The sequence below is a fragment of the Papio anubis genome, chromosome X (assembly GCF_008728515.1).
Source record: "Papio anubis isolate 15944 chromosome X, Panubis1.0, whole genome shotgun sequence".
In the NCBI taxonomy this organism is placed as follows: Eukaryota; Metazoa; Chordata; class Mammalia; order Primates; family Cercopithecidae; genus Papio; species Papio anubis.
This window is the reverse complement of record NC_044996.1, coordinates 132,592,947-132,616,780: the sequence shown is the minus strand read 5'-3', so window position 1 is coordinate 132,616,780 and position 23,834 is coordinate 132,592,947. Positions and strand designations below refer to the sequence as shown.

At 42.2% G+C, this 23,834-nt stretch overlaps 1 protein-coding gene across 6 annotated transcripts in view; it reads right to left on the bottom strand.

Moving 5' to 3' along the window:
• The window catches only part of FAM9C (family with sequence similarity 9 member C), a 34,947-nt gene extending 12,175 nt beyond the window's left edge, over positions 1 to 22,772 (bottom strand). For 2 of the 6 annotated variants that reach the window (XM_031660533.1, XM_031660532.1), the window contains exons 1-7: positions 18,075 to 22,766; positions 17,869 to 17,963; positions 4,966 to 5,094; positions 4,414 to 4,534; positions 4,205 to 4,236; positions 1,384 to 1,498; positions 165 to 273 (exon numbers count right to left, since the gene is read on the bottom strand). In XM_031660533.1, the coding sequence (XP_031516393.1) occupies positions 165 to 273; positions 1,384 to 1,498; positions 4,205 to 4,236; positions 4,414 to 4,534; positions 4,966 to 5,094; positions 17,869 to 17,881 (519 nt within the window). In that variant the 5' untranslated portion in view covers positions 17,882 to 17,963; positions 18,075 to 22,766. Of the gene's footprint in view, positions 1 to 164; positions 274 to 1,383; positions 1,499 to 4,204; positions 4,237 to 4,413; positions 4,535 to 4,965; positions 5,095 to 5,747; positions 6,431 to 17,868; positions 17,964 to 18,074 lie in introns of those variants that run through there. The other 4 variants (XM_031660530.1, XM_031660534.1, XM_031660531.1 and 1 more) reach the window with 4 other exon arrangements.
• Between the last annotated feature and the right edge of the window lie 1,062 nt (positions 22,773 to 23,834).

The following is a 23,834-nucleotide window of genomic DNA, read 5'->3' as shown; positions in this document are numbered from 1 at the left end:
CCTAATGCTGCATGGCAATTATATTCCCCTGGTACATGAGTCCACTAACGGGCCCCCTCTTTGGGCTCATGCTCTCTTCCTTCTTCGCTGGATTTCTGCATGAACTATTACTCCCTGAGACATTGATACAATAGGTAAATCATAAAGCTAAGCCTGATACCAACAATTTGTTCTTCCTTTTCTCCTTCTCCTTCCTCATCTTTCTGCTCATCTGTGGTGAACTCTTCAAGGACATTCGGCAACTTCAGAGAAATTCTGTAATCACGTTTCTGCCTATAACACATAATAAGTAACAAGGTCATACATCATAGAGAGATAAAAAATTAATCCTATTCAAACCAAAACTGACTTGACATAGTTTATACTATAAAGTAGCAAGGGAGTAATAGCAGCTGAAATCTTTTTGGGAAAAGGTGAAATGAGTTACTCTCATTCTGAAAGGATCCTTTCCTAACTGACTACTAGAGCAGCTATCTTATATTCTTTACGTGTTGAAGACTAAGGAGGGTTTACTGCACTATAAATTTCCCAGAAATAATCATTTTCTCCAAGAGCAGTTTACTTTTCATTTCTTCTTACTAAATAACATATGGGTTCTCATAAGTAGGTTCGAGAATATTGTAGCCATTCATCCCGTAAGATTTCCCAAAAGAAATACTTCACTTAACTATTTCTCCACTTTGGCACAACAATGATTTCATAAAAGGAATAGTGAAAACAGTTTAACTAATAACTTATTTACAACATAAGGTTATCCCTTTCTACATAATTGAATATTGTTAAGAATCTACAGACTAAACATTGAAGACATTTATCTTATATTCAGCTACCATATTTCTAGAAATGGCTAAACATTAATTTTACAGGAAGACTATTTTTTTTTTTTTTTTTTGAGACAGAGTCTCGCTCTGTGGCCCAGGCTGGAGTGCAGTGGCCGGATCTCAGCTCACTGTAAGCTCCGCCTCCCGGGTTCACGCCAGTTCTCCTGCCTCAGCCTCCCGAGTAGCTGGGACTACAGGCGCCCACCACCTCGCCCGGCTAGTTTTTTGTATTTTTTAGTAGAGACGGGGTTTCACCGTGTTAGCCAGGATGGTCTCGATCTCCTGACCTCGTGATCCACCCGTTTCGGCCTCCCAAAGTGCTAGGATTACAGGCTTGAGCCACCGCGCCCGGCCCCAGGAAGACTATTTTTATCTGGAAGGCAAAAAGAGGTCATCTTCATTGGCTTCTAATATCTCTCAATTCTGTTAAACTGAGGTTATAAAACTAAAGAAACTTACCTGCTTAGGGAACAATCAAGTAAAATATGTTCTTCACTAGAGATGCCAATATGTAGATGCCAATGATATAAATATCATGATGCAAAAAAGCCAACAATCATACCTTTTTAGTTGCATTGTTCTCAAAACGTTTTTAACTCTATTCTTTATTTCACTGCAAGCTTTTGCAATCTTTTCACTCCTTTTTCTCTTTGCAGCAAGATCCTCTTTAATGTCAGCTAGATAGTAAATGAATATGCATTAAAAGTTCATGTTGAAAAGTAGTTTCTTTGCATATATTGAAATCAATATGTGACTTGATGGTTCAGCAATATCAGAAGGACATTTAAAATGTAAAATGCAAAGATCAATTTACAAAGCAAGATTTACTCACTTCATGTAAAACCTTTCAGGTATTAATATTAGTATTCCAATTTCAATTGGTATAACAGCAAATCACTTAATTGACGGATGATGAAAAAAAGCAAATAATTAAAACAGTTTCTTTTCTTTTTTTTTTTCTGGGACGGAGTATCCCTCTGTCGCCCAAGCTGGAGTGCAGTGGCGCGATCTCGGCTCACTGCAAGCTCCACCTCCCGGGTTCATGCCATTCTCCTGCCTCAGTCTTCCTAGTAGCTGGGACTACAGGCGTCCGCCACCACGCCCGGCTAATTTTTTTGTATTTTTAGTAGAGACGGTTTCACCGTGTTAGCCAGGATGGTCTCCATCTCCTGACCTCGTGATCCGCCCGCCTCGGCCTCCCAATGTGCTGGGATTACAGGCGTGAGCCACCTGCGCCCGGCAAGTTTCTATTTTTCAAGTGTGCAGAAAGGGTTACAAACACAGACTTTAATTTCTTTTTTTTTTTTTTTTTTTTTTTGAGATGGAGTCTCGCTCTGTCACCCAGGCTGGAGTGCAGTGGCACAATCTCGGCTTACTGCAACCTCCGCCTCCTGGGTTCACGCCATTCTCCTGCCTTAGCCTCCGAGTAGCTGGGACTACAGGCGCCCTCCACTATGCCTGGCTAATTTTTGTATTTTTAGTGGAGACGGAGTTTCACCGTGTTAGCCAGGATGTTCTCCATCTCCTGACCTCGTGATCCGCCCGCCTCGGCCTCCCAAAGTGCTGGGATTACAGGCGTGAGCCACCGCGCCCAGCCACAGACTTTAATTTCTACATTTATAAAATGTCCCACAAATCAAAGGACATATTTCTGTGAAATACTGTCACAACTCATTATGTAAAGCACAAAAAAGTATCTTATTTAATAAGACCATCAAAAGGGTAGAAATAATACACAATAAGCAAAATATTTTTAATCAATCTCGTGGTTGATGCTATTAACTGTATTTTAATAAAAGAAGCAATGTCCATGGGTATAAACATTTAGGTTTAAACAGATAAAGAAATACATTCAAAAACACGTTTGAAATATTTTCTGAGAGCTTTCTATCTGACATTTTTACCCATAGTGTGGTGTTTCAGAAAACTGTAATACTGCAAGGAATGCTTTCCCAAACATGGTTTCACATCAGAGATCTACCATCAATTGATAAGAATAGTTTTTGGCAATCATAGAAGAGCTGCACCATAATACAAATATTTTTTACATATGGTATCCATCTATAACGCTCAATGTATTAGGAAGCTCACAAAACCAGCTCTTTGTCACCACCAAGCAGAGCAAAGTTTTCCAAATATACTGCTTGTATGAATTATCACTATAGAAGAGCTGAAAATTAAAGTGAGCTTTTTATTTTTTTTTTATTTTTTTTTTATTTTTTTATTTTTTTTGAGACGGAGTCTCGCTCTGTCGCCCAGGCTGGAGTGCAGTGGCGGGATCTCAGCTCACTGCAAGCTCTGCCTCCCGGGTTCACGCCAGTCTCCTGCCTCAGCCTCCCAAGTAGCTGGGACTACAGGCGCCGCCACCACGCCCGGCTAGTTTTTTGTATTTTTTTAGTAGAGATGGGGTTTCACCGTGTTAGCCAGGATGGTCTCGATCTCCTGACCTTGTGATCCGCCCGTCTCGGCCTCCCAAAGTGCTGGGATTACAGGCTTGAGCCACCGTGCCCGGCCTAAAGTAAGCTTTTTAAAAATAAGAGTATTGTCTCCATCGTCTCTACAGAAATTTTCTCAAACTTTTTTGAAGATATGGTCCTATAACAGTGCAACTAATATTTCACATGGCAATATAAAGTTTATGAGTTTTTGGATCCAATTACATGTTTCTCACTGGGTAGAAAGGTTGTCTTTCCTTTTCTACTACACAATTTATTACTGGAATAATAATAGAAAATCATCATTTTAGATAATTCAATTTTCCCTGGTACTTTAAAGAAAACAAAATCAGAAAGTTGTGACAATAGCTAAATTACGAACATGAAAAGCTCATGTTAAAAACTTTGAGTACATACAGACAGGAAGAGGGGAACAACACACACCTGGGCCTACTTGAGGGTGGAGGGTAGGAGGAGGGTGAGGATTGAAAACCACCCATCAGGTACTATGCTTATAATCTGGGTGACAAAATAATCTGTATACCAAACCCCTGTGACACGCAATTTATCTATGTAACAAACCTGCATATGTACCACCAAACCTAAAGTAAAAGCTAAAAAAAACCTGATATATGACTTAATGTGTGTACACTGAAAGGAATGAATAGAGCTGTTTCTCCTCCAATGTCCTCTAATATCCCCCAAACAATTAAATTTCCACGTGTACGAAAGAAAAGCCATCCCTCTTGCCATTATTAGAAGCATCCTCACATTCTGCATGAACAATTAAAAAGGTAAGTAAGAAAAATTATCAGATTACATTAAATGCTATATATGAGAAGAAGGCATTTAAGACCGTCTTGTCATCCACTAATTCATATAACCTACTGTAACAGTTGTATGGTTAAAAACAATTTTCATAAACCACAAATAGCTCGTAAAATATACCTGCAATATCTTCTAGCTCCTTGGTATCAACCCTGTAAAAAAAAGTTGCAACAAAATTTTAACATAATGCTACACAAAATGCCATGTTTGTTGGGAAGAAATGTTTTATGTGAAATGTTCTGCATAGAACAGAACAGTGATGACATGATCCAAAGCTGACTTTTCCTAAAGACCTTATCCAACAGGCAAAAGTGACTTAAACACTTTACCCCACGTGTTCATCTGTTTCAGCAAAAGGTTCTCTTTCCTGATGCTCATCAGTTACATCTCCCTTCTTTGTCTCTGTAACAGGTTTTCTTTCCCCATGCTCATAACTTACTGGAGCCTTTCCTGCATTAAAATAAAAAAGACAAACTTTTTTAGAGGAATACGCTGTTGTGGACATTTTTTTTTCTTTTTCTTTTTTTTTTTTTTTTGTAGAGAAACGTACTATTTGTAGACTTTGTAGATTTGGAAGCCCTTCGGGTTCAAGTCCCAGTAAACAACGTTCACAGGTCAGACCCCTTGGATGTCAGGACAGCACCCATGGAGAAGAGCTGCTTTGAGAGCATTTGTAACCCTGCTATGAGGGGGAGCCTCCCACGGGAAGCCTAAGGCCCTTGAGCCTGCGTTGAAAACCTGGGGCATCTTAGCACACGCACGGTGGACTCCAAAGCCACGAAGGGGTCGGGGGCCTTGGGCTGCCCGTGTGCCCCCAGCGCAGAAAGCAGGCAGACCGTCAGGCGTGCACCTTCTTCCAGATCCCCTTGGACTGTGTTTACCCGCAAGCTCCATTTCCTGGGCGACCGTAACTTGAGCCTCCAACTGGTCCTTGGCAGCCATCCTGCTGCGCTTCCTGCCCACGGGCTGCATGGCTGGCTGTCCTGGGAAGCTAGAGGCAGCCTCTGAACCTGGTGAGTACAAAGACACACTAAGGAAACTAAGGAAACGAGGCGTGTTAAATGAAAGCCATCAGGATCGCGGGTTCAAGGGCGCCCCGAGTCCCCTGTGGGGGCAGGAGGGGACGCGGAGAAGATGCCATCATCCTTTCCTGTCCTGGCCCGTCCAGCGCTTCCCTGGGGCTGGCTGCAGAGCTCGCAGAATTCCGCGGCCTCTGCGGGATTCCTGCAGTGCCCTTGGGACAGAGCTTGGCCGTGCCCCTGGGTTCCCCAGCGACCCCATGTAGTCAGGAGGGCCGCGGGGTGACACAGGATCTCCCCAACCATCTCCATGGATTGAGCCGGTGTGCAACTGTTTCTGACAGGGGCAGGGACTGCCCACTAGCTAGCCTGAACGCCCAGGGAACCCCTGGTCACCCCAAGTATCCCGTCCTGATGGGCGGCCAGACAAGACGGACCCATGTCGACCCCCCCAACCTCCCTCTCACAAACGCTGCACACATGTACAGGCCTCCGGGACCCTCCTGGGCCCTGGGGACCACTCAGGCAGCTCCAGCTCCCTGCTGTGCCCATTTCCTCGCAGGTCAGCCTGGCTGCCCCGCCCTTCACATCCTCTTCCCCAAAGAGCCTCATGCCCGCCTTCCCCGCATATCCACCGAAGGCACCTCGCCTGAGGGATCCCTGATCTTGCTCCCTCAGAGGACCTGAAGAGGCTGGCACCACGAAAGCTCACTGCCTGGTTCCTGGGTTCTCGCGAGAGCAGCCGGCCTGGCGGCCCGCGCTCCTCGCTGATTGGTCGGCTCAGTGCGCATGCAGGTGGCGTGCGGCATAGGGCCACGCCCCCGGCCGGCACACCCTCCCGCTCAGGGACTGTCCATGGCTGCTGTGGACTGATTGGGTGGCTCTCTGAGGCCTCTGTCCCCACGATTTTCCAGCTCCTCATCCTGGTGAAGGAAGCAAGGACCCGGGAGTGGGGAGTGCCAGAGGACCCTGCCCTAAGGAATGGAGGCCAAGTGAACGGGGCTTAGGACCTTCCCCCAGGCTCGTTCCAGCCACTCCTGCCCCTTCGGGTGGAATGGCCATCACCCCTGCGGGTGGGGCCCAGGCTCCCTCCCATGCCCTGTGTGCTTCCAACACGCCCAGCTGCATCCTTTTTATCAATGCATTGTGCTTTTATGTTTTATCTAAGAAAATTGTTGACTCCCAGCAGCGGCAGGTAATTTTCTCCTATCCTACTTCATTCTCTCACACTGGGTATTGCATGATTCTGTAGTGGATATACAAAGTTAAAGACTTTATGTCTAGATTTCTCATGATGTGATCATTTCTTTTCTTTCTTTTTTTTTTTTTTTTGAGATGGGGTCTTGCTCTGTCACCCAGGCTGGGCTGCAATGGTGCAATCACTGCTCACTGTAGCCTCAAATTCCCATGCTCAAAGGATCCTCCCACCTCAGCCTCCCAAGTAGCTGGGACTACAGGCGTGTCCCACCATGCCCGGCTAATTTTATTTTATTTTATTTTATTTATTTATTTTTACAGACAGAGTCTCACTCTGTCGCCCAGGCTGGAGTGCAGTGGCGCGATCTCGGCTTACTGCAATCTCTGCCTCCTGGGTTCAAGCAATTCTCCTGCCTCAGCCTCCCGAGTAGCTGGGACTACAGGCGCACGCCACCACGCCTGGCTGATTTTTTTTTTTTTTTTTTTTGGTATTTTAGTAGAGACAGTGTTTCACCATGTTGCCCAGGCTGGTCTCAAACTCCTGAGCTCAGGCAGTCTGCCCGCCTCGGCCTCCCAAAGTGCTAGCATTACAGGCATGAGCCACTGCTCCCAGCCAATTTTGTTTAGTTTTTGCAGAGATGAGGTCTCACTATGTTGCCCAGGCTGGTCTGGAACTCCTGGGCTAAGCAATCCACCCGCCTCAGCCTCCCAAAGTGCTGGGGTTACAGGCGTGAGCCATCGTGCCCAGCCCGATTATTTCCACGGCTGGGTTGGAAGCCATCTTCCCCTGACAAGGCAGCTCACCTTTATTTCTAAGAGTTCTCTATAACCTAAAGAGAATCCCTAATTACTGAAACTAAATACTACCAGCTGTCCCCATTTCCCCACAATCTACTTGGTACCCAAATTAGCCAATGAGACATCTTGGGCAATTTTAAGCCATGATTGCCTCAGGTTTCCCTCTCTTTCGAGCTTAAGATGTGTAACATTAAGAAAGAAGACAAATCTTGCAGAGGGCTTTGTGCAACCAGTCTTACAGCTTTCTATCCCATCTGGATCAATGTAATTTTCATATGCTTCATCAAAGATTTCAGCTGAAAGTACTATACCAGGTTCTGTCTATAATTGGAAACACATACACACATACACCAACTACTGGTATTCAGCTAAGAATTCAATGCCGGCTCATTTTTCTTTAAAAGAATGTCAAATCAAGGAACAATTCTCCATCGCAAAGCGGAATTTGATGTCAGGTGAAGACAAATGGGGATTACAGAGCTACTTCTTTGGCATAACCGCCTAGAAACAACCTGAAAAGGATTCTGCAATTTTAAATAGGCACAAAGACATTCTTTTCAGAACACCAAGTGTCCAAGTTACAAAACCCTGAAAAAATTCTTCTTTTAAACTTTCGGATGGAGCAATTTATCTCTTTTTCCCAGCTGGAGTATTTGTGAGATGTCTCTCAGAAAGAAACAACTCAATACACAAATCATTAAGCCTTTGTAAAGGGAGGAAGTCTATTTGAAGCAACTCTCCGCTGAGGAAACAGGTTTTGTGAACTAACCAAAGCCTTTAGGGCAAACATGGTCACTTCAATTTTTTTTTTTTTCCCCCACTGGAGGTTATCTACAAAGACCACAGGAAATGTTTAAGCAAATTTAAAGGCGATTTCTCAAGAGTTATTAGAATAAGTACAGTAATTTAGAGAATTGGTTTCTAATAACTGGAGGCATAACCCCCTCTTACCCCCCAACACCCTACTCCACCCTATGTGAATCGACTGACAAGTAAGGATAATGCTTCATAACAAATGTAGAAATAACACCAATTTTCAAAGCAACCCTTGCTCTTTTATTGCTGTCATTGAGAACTAACTGAAAGAAATGCACCCCTTGGATTCATAGACAGACAGAGGGACAAACAGATGGCTGGATATGTGATAAGCAACAACAGTATGGCCAAATGTCAATGATGGAATCTAGGTGGTGGGAACATGAATGTTTTCCATGAAATTCTTTCAACTTTTCTGTGTATTTGAAATTTCTAATAATAAAATGTTGGAAAGCAATTGTTCATTTTGAAAACATCTAGAAATCTAAGATGTGATCACTGGGTTAAAGATTATATACATCCATACTCTGTAGCCTGAATTAGTGATTTACGCTCTAATAGCCAATCAAATTGCTCATTTATCAGACAGGGCTGGTAGCACAGGAGATGGAAGTTTCTCTACTGATAATCCTCCAGATGTTTGAGGGCTTCATGTTCATTTACATTTCAGTCTTTTCTCCAATTCTTAGACTGTTAGCAAAAGTTTATACTCAAATGAAGCAGCAAATTCTAGGCTCCAGCTGTTTAATAGTAAATTAAAACATTCATGTCTTTCAGAAAGGCTTATCTGATGTACTCTGCACAAATACGCTCACCTATGATCTTCTCTGTGCAGACTCTATCAGGGCCGTTCTCAATGGGCTTTTCAAGACTCTCTCCAATCAGATTATAATTCCTTCAAGGGCAGTTCTTTGTCAACTTTGCTTCTCCAGCACTCAGCACCATGACTGGCACATGGTGTGCCGTCAGCAAATGCTGTGTTTGCTATATGTGAATTAATGCTGTGCATACATGTAGAGACATAGGCTCAGACCCTCTCATCAAATGGCAAAGTCTACCACCCAGTCCTGAGAATTACATCTCAGCTTAGAGCAGAGGGGCCTCACCCTGGCGTCTCCTGGAATCACTCAGGAAATTTCAAAACACACTGCTGCCTCCATCCTACCCACTGAGTTTCTGATTAACTGTGTTGGAGTTTGGCCTGGGTCTCAGGATGGTGAAATCTCCCCAGATGATAGAAAAGTGCATGCAGCACTGAGAATTCCAGGGTTTGGACTTTACAAGCCACCAGGTAATTTCATTTTCACTCACCTTCTTTCCTTTGATTCTCAGGACAAGCTACCAGGTCTCCAGGACTGAAGGTTATCATCTAAGTTGATGTTCTCAACTGGAGGTAATTCCACTCCCCCACCCCCCACCAGTAGACAGTTGGCAATGTCTGGAGGTATTTTTGGTTTTTATAGCTAGGGATGGAGGTGCTACTGGCATCTTGTGGGTAGAAGCCAGGGATGCCGCTAAACATCCTACAATGCACAGGACAGCCCCACCACAAAGAATTATCTGGCTCCCAATGCCAACAGTGTTGAGATTGACACACCGTGGTCTATGGTAACTGTTTGATTAGCTAGGGCTTTCTTAACCAAAGTAATCTCCTTTGTGCACTGTGTGCCCATGGCCTGTATAAGACAGACAATTGCACAACCATTTATCCCAGAGTACATCTGAGTCAACTGTTGATGTTACATGTTGGATTGGCTCCAGCAAATGAAGAGCTGACATTCAATGAGTGTTCCCTTTGTGCCAGGCACATTATATACATGGCCATATGTTCCTCCCAGCAATCTTGAGAAAGAGAGGGAGAGATTCTAAATTTGAAAACTAAACTCATTATACAAGGTCATACATTGAATTATGAGTTTGAACCTTTAACAACAAGCTCAAGACAAGAAGTTGCCTCAGATCCTTAATAGGTTGCCTTAATATAAAATTAATAATGCCCTATGTTTCTCAAAACCCCTTGTTTGAGAAACTCAAGCCTAATACATTGTTCCTCTTTCCTGCTCTTATTGAATGGAATTGATGTGCCATTCAAGCCTAATCATTAACAAGACATACCAGTACCCTTTCCTTGTAATCCCACCTTCCTCAACCCCACTAAGGATCCACAAAATACCTTTTAAGGTGAAGTTCTAATCACTTTCACATTATTGTAACCATGGCTTATGGCTTATCTTTGTTGTCATGGATAATTGAGACAACTGTGTGGGAATGGCAACTTATGAATGATCTCACAATAGGCCTATTAATATAACAGTAAATGTCACAGTTATAATAGAAGGTACCATGCTTACACAGAGTATTGCCAGACCTAGCACAATTTCTGGCATAAGGTTTGTGCTTAATAAATGCTTGCTGGATGAACCAATGAAGTAATCAAATGAGTCGGAATAAGAGGTAACATATTCAAGAGATTTATAGAATGGAAGATCTAGAGTGCTTTTATTTCAGATTGATATGTTCTCTAGTGGTAACCGAAAGAGTAATAGCTGACTTTCATTTTATTATTAAAGCACAAATAGAGCATATCAATTTTTATTTTCTCATTTTTATTTTGGTATCTAATAGTGTCACCAAATATTATATTATATGGATAACTATAATTCCGATACTCACATCAACATTTCTAATCTTGTTGGTAGACATTATATTTTTCTTTAAAAGAAGGATAAACAGCTTAACATGGGAAATATTTGACATTATTAGATTTCTGAAAAAGAATTTTTGTGCTTTTATCAGCCTCTGACCAATATCTACAGGACTGACTTCTCCTTTAGGCACAGAGTTGAGGGACCACAAAATTACTTCAATTTCTCTTAAAAATAGCAAGGGAAAATATTAATATAATTCAGTATGGATTATATTATCTTTATACTACCAGAGTCATAAAATATAATTTTTATTTCATGTATTATTTTATATATATAATTTTTTTTTTTGATGGAGAAAGGGCTTCATGAAGGAAAATGTGTCTATAGCTTATCAATGTCATGCAGTGGCCCTGGATGTCACCTCTCTATATTCCACTGCCCTACTCTTTTCAAATAGCTTTTTTATTTATTAGTTTTTTGGGTTTTTTTTCTTTTTCTTTTTTGAGGCAGAATGTCATTCTGTCGCCCAGGCTGTAGTGCAGTGGCACGATCTTAGCTCACTGCAATCTCTGCCTCCTGGGTTGAAGCAATTCTCATATCTCACTCTCCCGAGTAGCTGGGATTACAGGCATGTGCCACCACACCCGGCTAATTTTTGTATTTTTATTAGAAACAGGGTTTCACCACATTGGCCAGGCTGGTCTCGAACTCCTAACCTCAAGTGATCTCCCCACCTCAGCCTCCCAAAGTATTGGGGTTACAGGCATGAGCCACCACACATGACCATTAATTAGCTTCCAATTCCAATTTTTTTTTTTTTTTTTTTTTTTTTTTGAGATGGAGTCTCACTCTGTCCCCAGGCTGGAGTGCAGTGGCGTGATCTCAGCTCACTGCAACCTCCGCCTCCTGGGTTCAAGCAATTCTACTGCCTCAGCCTCCTGAGTAGCTGGGACTACAGGCGCCCGCCACCATGCCTGGCTAATTTTTTGTGTTTTTAGTAGAGATGGGATTTCACTGTGTTAGCCAGGGTGGTCGCGATCTCCTGACCTCGTGATCTGCCTGCCTTGGCCTCCCAAAGTGCTAGGATTACAGGCGTGAGCCACTGCGCCCGGCCCGATTTCAATTTTTTAAGAGAACTTTGTTTCATCATCTAAGTGACTATCTGGGTCCTTCAGTGGAGGGAGACTGGCAACTGAGGACATTTTACAACCAACTGATGACAAGGGACTGACTCAAGGTGTGGGAGAGGGGAGAGGAAATTGGTGATGTGGGAACATACCAGTTTGCAGGTCAAAAATGAGGGGTTAAAGATAACTCCAAGACTCTCACCTCAGGGACATGGGCAGATGAAGGTGCAGTTAGGCTAGCAATCTCAAGTAAATACCATGAGAGAGGAGATGGTCAATGGGTCTCACGGAGATTGGGACTGGAAAGGGCTAAACCTGGCAGAGATAAAGGAAAAGGAGCCAGCACAACAGACTGAATAGATAGGAGGACATGCTGGAGAGCTGAGTCCAGGGACAGAAGAGGACAGAGATTTTAGAGTTGTGGAGAGTTCAGTAAATTCAAAGACCTCAGAGGGATGAAGAAGGTTGAGGCTTGGATGGCCACCATAAGCTTTGACCATCGCGAGGGTACCCAAGGTCTTTGGTAGTTTCTCAAGTGTGATGTAGGGAGAAACCAGATTGCAGTGGATAAAAGATATGAAGGCAGAGGCCGGGCTCAGTGGCTCATGCCTGTAATCCCAGCACTTTGGGAGGCCGAGGCGGGTGGATCACGAGGTCAGGAGATCGACATGGAGAAACCCCATCTCTACTAAAAATACAAAATTAGCCGGTCATGGTGGCACGCACCTGTAATCCCAGCTACTCAGGAGGCTGAGGCAGGAGAATGGCATGAACCTAGGAGGCAGAGGTTGCAGTGAGCCAAGATCGCTCCATTGCACTCCAGACTGGGCAACAAGAACAAAACTCTGTCTCAAAAAACAAAAACAAACAAACAAAAAAAACGATATAAAGGCAGACAGGGAGAGAGAGGGTTCCTCCCTCCAGGGCCAGGACATTTTAGAATATAAGTTGAGGAAAAGGAATCAGTGGTCACAGAGAGAGAAAGAACAAGCTGGTGTTTTTTCTTCTCTTCTGTCTCTCAAAATTATACTTTCACAGAGAGAATGAAGTGTAATAATCTAGACCAGGATCAACAAACTACGACCCCTGGGCCAAATCTACATTGCTGCCTATGCTTGTAAATAAAGTTTTATTGAAACGCAGCCATGCCCATTTTTTTCTCTATTGTCTATGGCTGCTTTTACACTATAGTGGCAGTGTTGAGTAGTTGCAGCAGAAACCACCTGCCCAGCAAAGTAAAAAATATTTACTATCCGGTCCTTTTGAGAAGGTTTGTCAACCACTGTTCTAGGTCAACTCCCCTGATGTAAAGATGGAGAAACAGACATTCCATTCCATTTCTATGTTCATTTGCTTTCGTGTTCTGACAAAGCAGAAGTGTCTACCGGAATTATTAATTACGTAGTATATGCGTCATCACCCACTGAATTTTAAGAGCTATGTATACAACTTTCATGCAAAGCGTCACCACTTTCTACTCTCATCAAGGTGAATTTTCCTCCCCATTCTAGCTGCAAACCAAAACTAAAGCTAAATGCACTTCCATCCTTTATACAGGCCTCATTTCAGGAATGTTTGTTGGGGACATTAATGAGCAGAAATGACCTAGCTTTATAACTGCTTCTGAAAATCTTGAGATTTAAGTGAGAAGGAAATACTTTTGTTTCTGCCTCCAACCTATTTTAGTGTAAATCAAAGTTAATAGCTCATGGTCTGGTTGGCAGTTCACAAGAAAGGGCGAGGTTGCCAGAAAATCAAAATCACACAATTTCCTGTTTTTGAAGATGTATTTCAACAAGATCACTGAGAGCTTCAAAGACAAAAATGGCTGTCTGCCAGGGCCAGACCAGCTCCAAGCGCCTTTGTTTGCTTTATTGTTTGATGCTGAGGGGTCAAAGCACTCTCTCTATTGTGTTGTCTCTGCTCCCCACCCCTGTTATTTTTTTTTTTTTGGTTGTTATTCTATTAAGATTCCTGCTGAAAATTAAATTAAGCTTCCTAAGTTCTTCTTTGTTGATCCTAGCAACTAATTATAGAGAAACCAGAAAAAATTCTCAATACTTGGGCATTTTTTTAAGATTGTAATTGGCTACCCACAAAGTTGGTGGAACAATAGTTTTTGGGGAAAAAAAGAGATTCGTACTGATTTTTCAATGAATATTTAAAAATACCTTGGGATCAAACTTCCTCCCATTAACCTTGTTTGAACATAAAAAGGTCCCTCTTACTGGTGCTATAATTGACTTTCCCCACCCTACTCTTCCCTGTTCATCCTGACACATCCCCCACACTCCTTTTTAAATTGTGGCATAGGACCCACGTGGCCCCTGTAATCTTCCTTCAAGGCCAAAGCCAACTCCCAGAATACTCAGCATGTCAGTGTCACCTGCTCACAACTTTGGTTCTGGCATGGTTGAAAATTCTTCCAAGTAATGCCCAAGAGGGATAGCTTTTTTCTGGGGTGAGCTTGCTAAGCCAACTCAGAGGGTTACAGTAGATTGTGATTACATCTTTCAGTGCAGAATGTCGGGGGTGGGGTGGGGGCGGGTGCATCTATGGAAGGATTAGAAAACTCGCTGACTAGAGGGGCTGCCAAGATCACTTTGTGTGAATTCGACTGCTATAGAAACTATGAAATTAGCTCACTGATCTGAACTTTGGGTCAAGACCCATGCAGCCATTCTAGACATGAATGGTTTTGGCCTTCAGTCACAACAATTGAAAATTAGACCCTTGAAGAAGGCAGGAGTCTCTGAAGCCTCCTTAGAATGTGAGGGCTTTAGACCTGGAGTACCTTAAAGGTTTTCTTTAAAAAACATTTGGATATAGTGACCACATTGTCTGATTTTAAATTCAGAAGGCATCCATAGAGTATCTGAAGTGCTACTGCCTTCGAGCCAAGATGCGTTATTTAGGGTAATGGCATTTCTGTAATCTGTCACTCCTGAATCTCCTGTAAGAGAAGCATTTTCTTAGACCTGGTCATTCCTGTCTAGGTTGACTATCAAGAGCTGTACACCTCTGAGAACAGATCTGAGGTGTGATGTCACACAGGTGGCCTGAAGGGGAAGACAGAGCTCTCTAGTTGTTGTAACTTAAGGTAAAAGGTGTGTAACCCTGGTACTACAATGACAGGGTCAGCTCACTCTGAAACCTGGTGATATCACCTGAAAGTCCTTGAGTTGAAATGGAGCACCTGCAGTCATTATGGTGATCACACCCTTCATTGTCTTGCTAAATATCCCTCAACAGTTTAGTGATATAGGTAGTCATTAACAGGTCCCTAATGAGATTTTATTTTATTGAATTGTATTTCATTTTTGAGACGGAATCTCACTCTGTGGTCCAGGCTCGAGTGTAGCGGTGCCATCTCAGCTTACTGCAACCTCTGCCTCCCGAGTTCAAGCGATTCTCGTGCCTCAACCTCCTGAGTAGCTAGGACAACAGGCGCATGCCACCACACCCGGCTAATTTTTTGTATTTTTAGTATAGATGAGGTTTGCCATATTGGCCAGGCTGTTCTTGAACTCCTGATCTCAAGAGATCTGCCCACCTCAGCCTACCAAAGTGCTGAGATTATAGGCATGAGTCACCCACTGTGCTCGGCCCCTAATAATATTTTAGTTAAGGAGATTTTCTGTATTTACGTAAGGCCATGCCAGAAATGTTTTCTTTAAAGGTGCTTTATTCATAGAAGTTTGCTGTCCTCTTTATAGTTTAAAATAATTGATTACTAGTTAGACACTATCAGTGTTTAATATTGAACCATCTCTGAATCACCAGTTTATTCTGTTCAGATTTCAAGTGGGTCGGGATTCACATACACATTCGAACTTCGAATCCATATTGGTTCCTCAACACAAAAGGAACAGAGACACAGAGATAATCTTTGGCCATTAGTATTCACCATGGAAATTACCAAGATAATCTTAAAACATCATAAAAATCAAGAAGTTATAGTTTAGTCCCATAAAATCAGAATCATAATGTATTTCAAATAAATATCACTCTAAATCAGTATAATCCGTTCATCACACTATAAGTAACAATTACCCATTTGAAAGAGCTTCCTGAGTAGCCTGCAGGCTCAAATCAATGTTTTCTACTTAGTACAATCACAGCATTAAAAAATTTTTTTTATAATTCTAAAAATTATATGGGCCTAGGATAAATAAATGACAGTTTACCCCTTCTCAGTTTCATTCTTCAGAAGGATGTTAACATTACCTTATGTAAGCTTTCAGAACATTGTTTACTATACTATACTTATAAAAATATAACTGAAATCGGTTGATTTGCTCCTCAGCAACCCTGTGAGTGGAAGCATTTTAACTAATAAATCTGTTTTCAAAAAATAGGATCATAATATACATCTGCACTTGCCTTCTTTCCTAACCTAATGATGTACTTTGGACATCCCTGTGTATTATTAGACATACATCTTCCTCATTTCATGGTTACACAGTATTCCACTGTATGGAGATATATTTTAACCAGTTCCTTCTTGATGGCTATTTATGTTGATTCTAGCTTTTTTTCCCCTTGGCTGGTATAAACATTGTATTTTTATATCATTGTGCAGTTGTGAAAATGCCTAGAAATAAAATAATTGAATCAACTAGATCCAGTTATTTAAAAATCTTGTGATCTGTTTCTCAATTATTGCCCTCTCCAAAATTGTCCCAGTATATATTTTCACTCACAGGGCATGAAAGCCAATCCTAGTGTTTATAAGGGAAGGCACTTGTGTTAACAGAGGTGTTACTCTTATAGTCTAGAATAGAGGCTTTACGTGCATGCACTCTCTCTCTCTCTTTCTCTCTCCCTTTTTCTTTTATAGACTCTGTGAGCAGATTAGCAGACATTTTGTATTTATAGCACTCAGTGGCAAACTGCATGTGATGATTATACCAGATTTCATCCTTATCCTTGATTGTGTGACGTTGTTCACATAGACACTGAACTTTAATTTGTGAAGATGGGCTTGATGATTTCAGGAAAACAGAGAAGACAAGATAAATTCTTAAGATCGCTATTTAGAAAACTGTTGTGAATTTGCTGATTTGGCACGTGGATGTAGAATAATAAACCTTGTTACTGGTATTACAGATACCATGCAAGTCTTTGCCCTATATTATTGTTTTTCAGAACTCAAGCCATTTTACATGTCCATAGGATCATCTTTCTGCAATGACACTGGCTGTCAGAATCATTTATAGAACATAGAGTCCAACTCTGGATAACCCAATCAAAAAAAGGAGTTGATTGAAAGGACATAGGTAGTTCATATAATCATTAGAAAAGTGAAAGGTCAGACACAGAAAACAAACAGGAACCAGGGGCAGGCCTGATGACCAAGGGCAAAACAATTCACACTGTGCTTTGGTTAAGGCCACACTGCTGACACCACCACTCCTGGGCCTCCCCACACCTCTGGGCTCCTGACCCCACTACTGCCACCTAGAAGAGTCTCACACCTGTCTCCCTCAACACACAAAGTCCTAGGTGCAACTTTCTCATTGGATGAGCCTAGGTCATGTGCTCAAGCCCCAGCCACAGAAAACTCTGGGAGAGGGAATTGTCTGAGGTCCTTTAACTTCCCCTTTGGAAAATCTAACAACACCTGCACAATGGCGAATTGTCTCCAAATAGAGAGTTCAATGCCTCATAGCCAAAACAAGTCAAAAACAATAAAGAGGAGAAACGAGAACTGATCACCACTCTGAGGTCTCCACTTCTGTTTCTGGAATGATGTTATAATTTATTTCTGACTTTCTTTATTGGCACCTCCTTAAAAGCAGCAGATTAGCTCTTTGTAACCTGATCTAACCTCTCTGCGTTGGCTCCCAGCATTATTGTTTTTAAAGATTCTCAGCAATAACAAGAATGCTTCGTGATCACCTAGCGCTTGCAGGTTGCTAGATGCTTTTCCACGTAGGACAGCATGTGCTCAATCACCCACTGTGTAGTGGGGATAATTCCTCCGTGTCTTGTTCGTTTTTGGACGTGACTTTTTTTTTCTAACCCTTCTCTCTCCAAACCCTAACCTGGCCATTCCCACTGCTTTCTCAGCAACATTGGAGAGCACCATATTAATCATCGGAATGAAGACTTAACTGTTCTTGGATTTCAGGACCCTCCTTCTCCCATATTGTCCTGTCCATCAAACCACTGCTTACCACCACAAATCATTCATCCAGCCAGCGGGGTCCCTCCTGCTCAGTCCTGGGTCTTACCACATGCATTACCCATTGGCCTCAATGGAAATAAGATCCTGTATTTTGAATGAAAAAAAAAATGCCTTTATTAGTATTATTTTTATTTTTAAAACCAGCTGTATGTTCTTTGGAAAAGTAGGGAAGCCTTCTGGACCTAGATTACTTACCTGAAAGCTGAATGTGGAGCTGGGTGATTTCTGATTTCTTCCTCCACTGTAACCTTCTATATATTTAAAAAATTCCATGAACAGAAGTGGGATTGATAGAGGAGGGTACTCAAAGCAACATTAAAGGGGGGAACTCCTTCTTTCACTGGCTTTATCTGAAAATGAGAATCATAACTGATATTCTCAAAGTAGCTTGAGGACTCGAGTTCATTGACACCATGTGAGTTAACTGCTGAATGCTCCTTTGAGGTCTTAATATACATGCCCATGGAGATCTTTTTAGCTTTCAAATAAAAACCATAAGCATGAAATGCCTAATTCCTGTCCTGGGCACTTCATGCTTTATTAAAATATAATAGTATTTGTTATTTTCATGTGTGATAATGGCATTGTGGTTGTGTTTTTAGAAAGTGTCTATCATTTAGAGCAGGATTTCTCAATCTCAGTGCTACTGACATTTGGAGACAGTTCTTTGTTGGGGCTGAGGGTGTCTGTGCATTATAAAATATTGAGCAGCATCCCTGACTTCTACCCACTAGATGCCAAAGCACCCCTTCCACAGTCGTGACAATCAAACATGTCCCCAGACATTGCCAAATGTCCCCAGAGGAGCAACTTCACCACCAGTTAAGAACCACTGTTTTAGAGATACATACTAACATATTTTCCAACGAAATAATAAGATATCTGGTAGGGAGTGGTTGAGGATATGGGTGTGGATAGGGCACGATTGGCCAAGGACTGACAGCTGTTGGATTGGGTGATAAGTACTGGGGCCTCATATTATCTTGACCACTTTTGTGTATATTCAAGTATCTAAAATTAAAAGTGCAAAAAACATTGTTTTAACACATCAGTGGTATTGATTTTAAATCTGTTCACAAGGTTGAGCCTGTAGAGCATCTTACCCTGGAAAGATTAGGAGCTGAGGATAGGGGAAGTAGAATATTATTCATGCTCTTGACTAACTGTTTTTGACCATTCTGGGGACATACTAAGTTTTGAGTGGTTAAACTGAACTCTTAATCAGCCTTACTAGTGTCAAGCCATTCTGCACATGCCACCATTATTTTTTTCTTCCTGGTCATCTGGATGAGCATTAGCCAAATTGAAGGTTGAGGCTGCATTATCTGAGGAAGCCTTCCATCCTCCCCATGGCCAACAGCCCCTTGTTTAGGCCATTTGCTTGAGTGCAACTATATCCCAGCCTTGCTGCTTTCAGGGCTGATGCTTTGCAGGTTTCCCTTATTACAGTCTCATGGGCACCAATGTACACAGTGAGAAAGGGCCTAGGGGAAGGCTGAGCCTGGCTGGAACTAGAGGAACACCAGCAGGGATCCAATTAACAATACATAATTACCAGTGGGCCTGACCTTTCTTTAGCCTGAGAAACGTAACTGGAACTTAGCTTGAGACTGGGCAGAGTAACTCTTAGAACCTTTATTTTGAGGCTGAGTATTGGGTTGGACCATCCAGAATGGAGCAGGAATATGTAAGGATCACTTTGGAGATGATGTTGGGCTGGTGGTAGCAAAGAGGTTGTGCAAATTGGCAGTAGAACATCAAAGTGATTCTTTTCTAAGTTTAAGAGGAGTAATCAAAGCTGTCTAGAAAAATTGGCAAATCATAATTCTCTTTGGCATAGAAAAAATGTAGATACAATTGATTTAGAAAAATCCACAGCTACTTTCAATCTTAAAGATAGTAGATGGTGTGACTAAGAGCTGGAACTCCAGCCACACCACCTGGACTTAGATTCCAATTCCACTCCTTATACGCATCCCACGCTAACCTTTGTAAGGCAAGTTATGGAAACTTTCCTCACCTCAGTTTCCTATCTGTAAATTCAGGACAATAATCATATGCCTCTCCTAGGGTTATATGAGGATTAAATGAGTTAGTATACTAATGGGTTTAGAATAGGGCCTAGTGCAGAGTAAACAATGGATGTTGGTGATTGTTAGCTAGAACTAACCTTCTTTATCTTGCAAGACAGTGTAAACATTATGTAGGCAGGACAATTTGAGGGTCGGGGAGAAGAAGCCGCTTCCATAAAATTTAAAATGATCATCAAAGGCCATTTCTTTGGATTAGTAAGTTACTTGCTTTTCATATTTTTGGGAGTTGGCATGTAGCATGGGGACATTTATCAAGTGCTGTTTCTCTGATAGAGCCATTCTTAAAAGACAGGAATTTGAATGGGGTAAAGGTGGGAGGAGCAGGGGACATCTGGATTATGGGGGCTCTGCCTTTGAAATGGTGGCTGTGTGGGTCCTGGAGGGACTTTAAACCCTCAGAAGACAGTGGCCACTGATGCTGGGAGATGGGTGAGGGATCCCCAAAAAAGATATGCCATTTGAGAATTATTTCTGAGCTAAGAATCTCTTGACATAAAGTAACCGTGTTAAACTGAATGTGCCCCATATCAAAGGGTTCCCATTCTCCGTTCAAATTTGTCTTTTGTACTATTAATGTGTTAAAGACTCCCAAACCCTTTGCCCTTGTTGGGTACTTTGTTTTCAACCCCATCTCCCAGATGACACACAAACCCTCTCTAGTGTCATTTCAAATCTGGAACTGAATCTGATAGCTCTCTTTGTTGTCAGAATTTTCTCATTAAATGAGGTTACAATACTTCATATTTACAGGCTCCTTAATTTCATCTTTGATGTTTTTCTTTTTAGCAAGCATATTATTCTGGCTTTCTTACAAATACTGCTCAGAATCAGAGCAAGGGCTTCTTACCCCCTTGCAAGGGTGGCCCAATCACTGTCTGCTTTTGATTTGTGTACTCTGTGCCTTCTGTGAGCAGTACTGCCACTTGAAACCCGATTCCCAGAGCAGTCCTTGGACCTCTTGTATCAGCATTCCCCAGACTATGAATTAAAATGGCAGTTTTCTGTTTCAACCCTAGACCTTCTGAATCTGAATTTCTAAGAGTGGGGCCCAGGAAACTGAATTTTTATTAACTATCCCAAGGGATCTGATGCACACTGAAGTATGGAACTGTGACCTCGTACCCTAAACCCACGTTCTCCATTGCAAATCCTTCAGCATCCTTACCTTCTGTCTTACCTACCCAGGAGGCTCCCTTCCCAAATACGCATCCTGCATGGTGTCATTGCATTTGCTTTCCTAGGGAGGGATGAAGATAAAATCTTGACATGTGCTTTGTGGTGAGGGGAGAAAGCAGTTTTTATCTGAGGCTGAAAAGTTACATCTTGAGCCTCAGACAGAAAACTTAGGATGAGTCACCCAAGGAAAGGGTCAAGAGGTCGGCTAGCCTGAGCTGATAGAGCGAGACAGTCTTGTGAGTCTGACTAAGTTAAACCATGATCTTGGGTCAATAAATACTTGCAGAATGAAACAGATGATTTACTGATATTGAAATGGCCAGGCCACTTGGATGATCTCCCCAAGTACAATGTCTAACTTTGAGACTTTATACATTATAGTAAAATAGTGGCCAGGCATAGTGGCTCACACCTGTAATTTCAGCACTTTGGGACGTTGAAGTGGGAGGATTGCTTGAGCCCAGGAGTTCGAGACCAGCCTGAGCAACATAGCAAGATTCAGTCTGTAAATTTATACGTGTGTGTGTGTGTGTGTGTGTATAAAATAACTTGGGCACCCTACAAGCTGACTGGGACTTGGCCTTGACTCTGACCTTGATTGCTCTTATTCTATGAATAATTCCAAAAAGATTGATTATCTGATTACTCAAGCCACTGCAAACGGGAAGCACCTGATTAGAAGCAATTTGCAAGAGCAAGAGAAATATGCAAATACAGGCACAGTGAAAGAGGCAAAAATTGACAGAAATTTCTGGAAAATTTGCTTATGTGGAACTTATCATTCCTTGATGATGAAAAATGGATAGGTGAGAACGTAAAGATAGCTGTAAAAATCGAGCACTTCCAACTTCAAGACTTGACCTTAAGAATCCTCTAGTACTTAAAAAAAAGTAGGCCATTGTTGATCAAGTATAACATTGACTACTTTGGGATGAAGAAGTAGAGATGATGAAGGGTGAAAAAGGCTTTACACAAGTCATGGAATTGAGCCAGTAATGATCTAGGGGGCTGGAACTAAATCCCAAATAGGTCTCTCCGAATTTATACATTTGGTTTCATAAAAGGAAATGACAGCCTAGAAACGTCTGTTGAGCTTCTCTTCCATTTGATTGACCTAAATTTCTTTTGGCTGATTACCAAAGCATTACACTAGCAAAATGTTTGCCACTACTATATGGACATTTAAGCTGGAAATACAATACTCAAGTAATTAGAATCAATGTTTCCTATACAAGTATAAGTGATAGCTCAGATGTTTCTCTGCATATAGGGGAGAAATAAAATCAAGTTCTGGCAGAATTCTGTAAACATCAGCTAATTTCAGACAATTCCAACAATACCATTATAATATACAGGGTGTTGAAGTCCAAATTCTAAAATAAAATTGAATAATATTATGCCTAATTGTGTGACCCTTAAGGTTATGCTAAGAGAATAAACTTAGTGTTTATTGTTATCTGAGGATATTAACTAAATACTTAAGGCAATAACTTGTGTTTGATAGTACAGTGTGCCTATGTGATTTTCTGTTAAGAGGGAAAATATATGCATTAGTCTGTTTTCATGCTGCTGATAAAGACATACCCAAGACTGGGAAATTTACAAAAGAAAGAGATTTAATGGACTTACAGTTCCATGTGGCTGGGAGGCCTCGCAATCATGGTGGAAGGCAAGGAGGAGCAAGTCACATCTTACATGGATGGCAGCAGGCAAAGAGAAAGAGAACTTGTGCAGGGGAACTCCTCTTTATAAAACTATCAGATCTTGTGAGACTTATTCACTATTATGAGAATAGCATGGGAAAGACCTAATACCATGATTCAATTACCTCCCACCAGTTCCCTCCCACAACACATGGGAATGCAAGATGAGATTTGGGTGGGAACACAGCCAAACCATATCATTCCACCCCGGCCCCTCCCAAATCTCATGTCCTTACATTTCAAAACAGTGAAATATATCCCAACAGTCCCCCAAAGTCTTAACTCATTTCAGCATTAACTCAAAAGTCCACAGTCCAAAGTCTCATCTGAGACAAGGCAAGTCCCTTCCGCCTATGAGCCTGTAAAATCAAAAGCAAGTTAGTTACTTCCTAGAGACAATGGGGGTACAGGCATTGGGTAAATACAGCCATTCCAAATGGGAGAAATTGGCCAAAGCAAAGGGGCTACAGGCCTCATCCAAGTCTGAAATCCAGCGGGGCAGTCAAATCTTAAAGCTCCAAAACGATCTCCTTTGACTCCATGTCTCACATCCAGTTCATGCTGATGCAAGAGGTAGGCTCCCATGGTCTTGGGCAACTCCACCCCTGTGGCTTTGCAGGGTACAGCCCCTCCCTCCTGGCTACTTTCATAACCTGGCATTGAGTGTCTGTGGCTTTTCTGGGCACACAGTGCAGGTTGTTGGTGGATCTACCATTCTGGGGTCTGGAGGACGGTGGCCCTCTTCTCACAGCTCCACAAGGCAGTGCCCCAGGAGGGACTCTGTGTGGGAGCTCTGACTCCACATTTCCCTTCCAAACTGCCCTAGCAGAGGTTCTCCATGAGGGCCCAGCCCCTGCAGCAAACTTCTGCCTTGTCATCCAGGCATTTTCATACATACTCTAAAATTTAGGTGGAGGTTCCCAAACCCCAATTCTTGACTTCTGTGCACTGGCAGGCTCAATACCACATGGAAACTGCCAAGG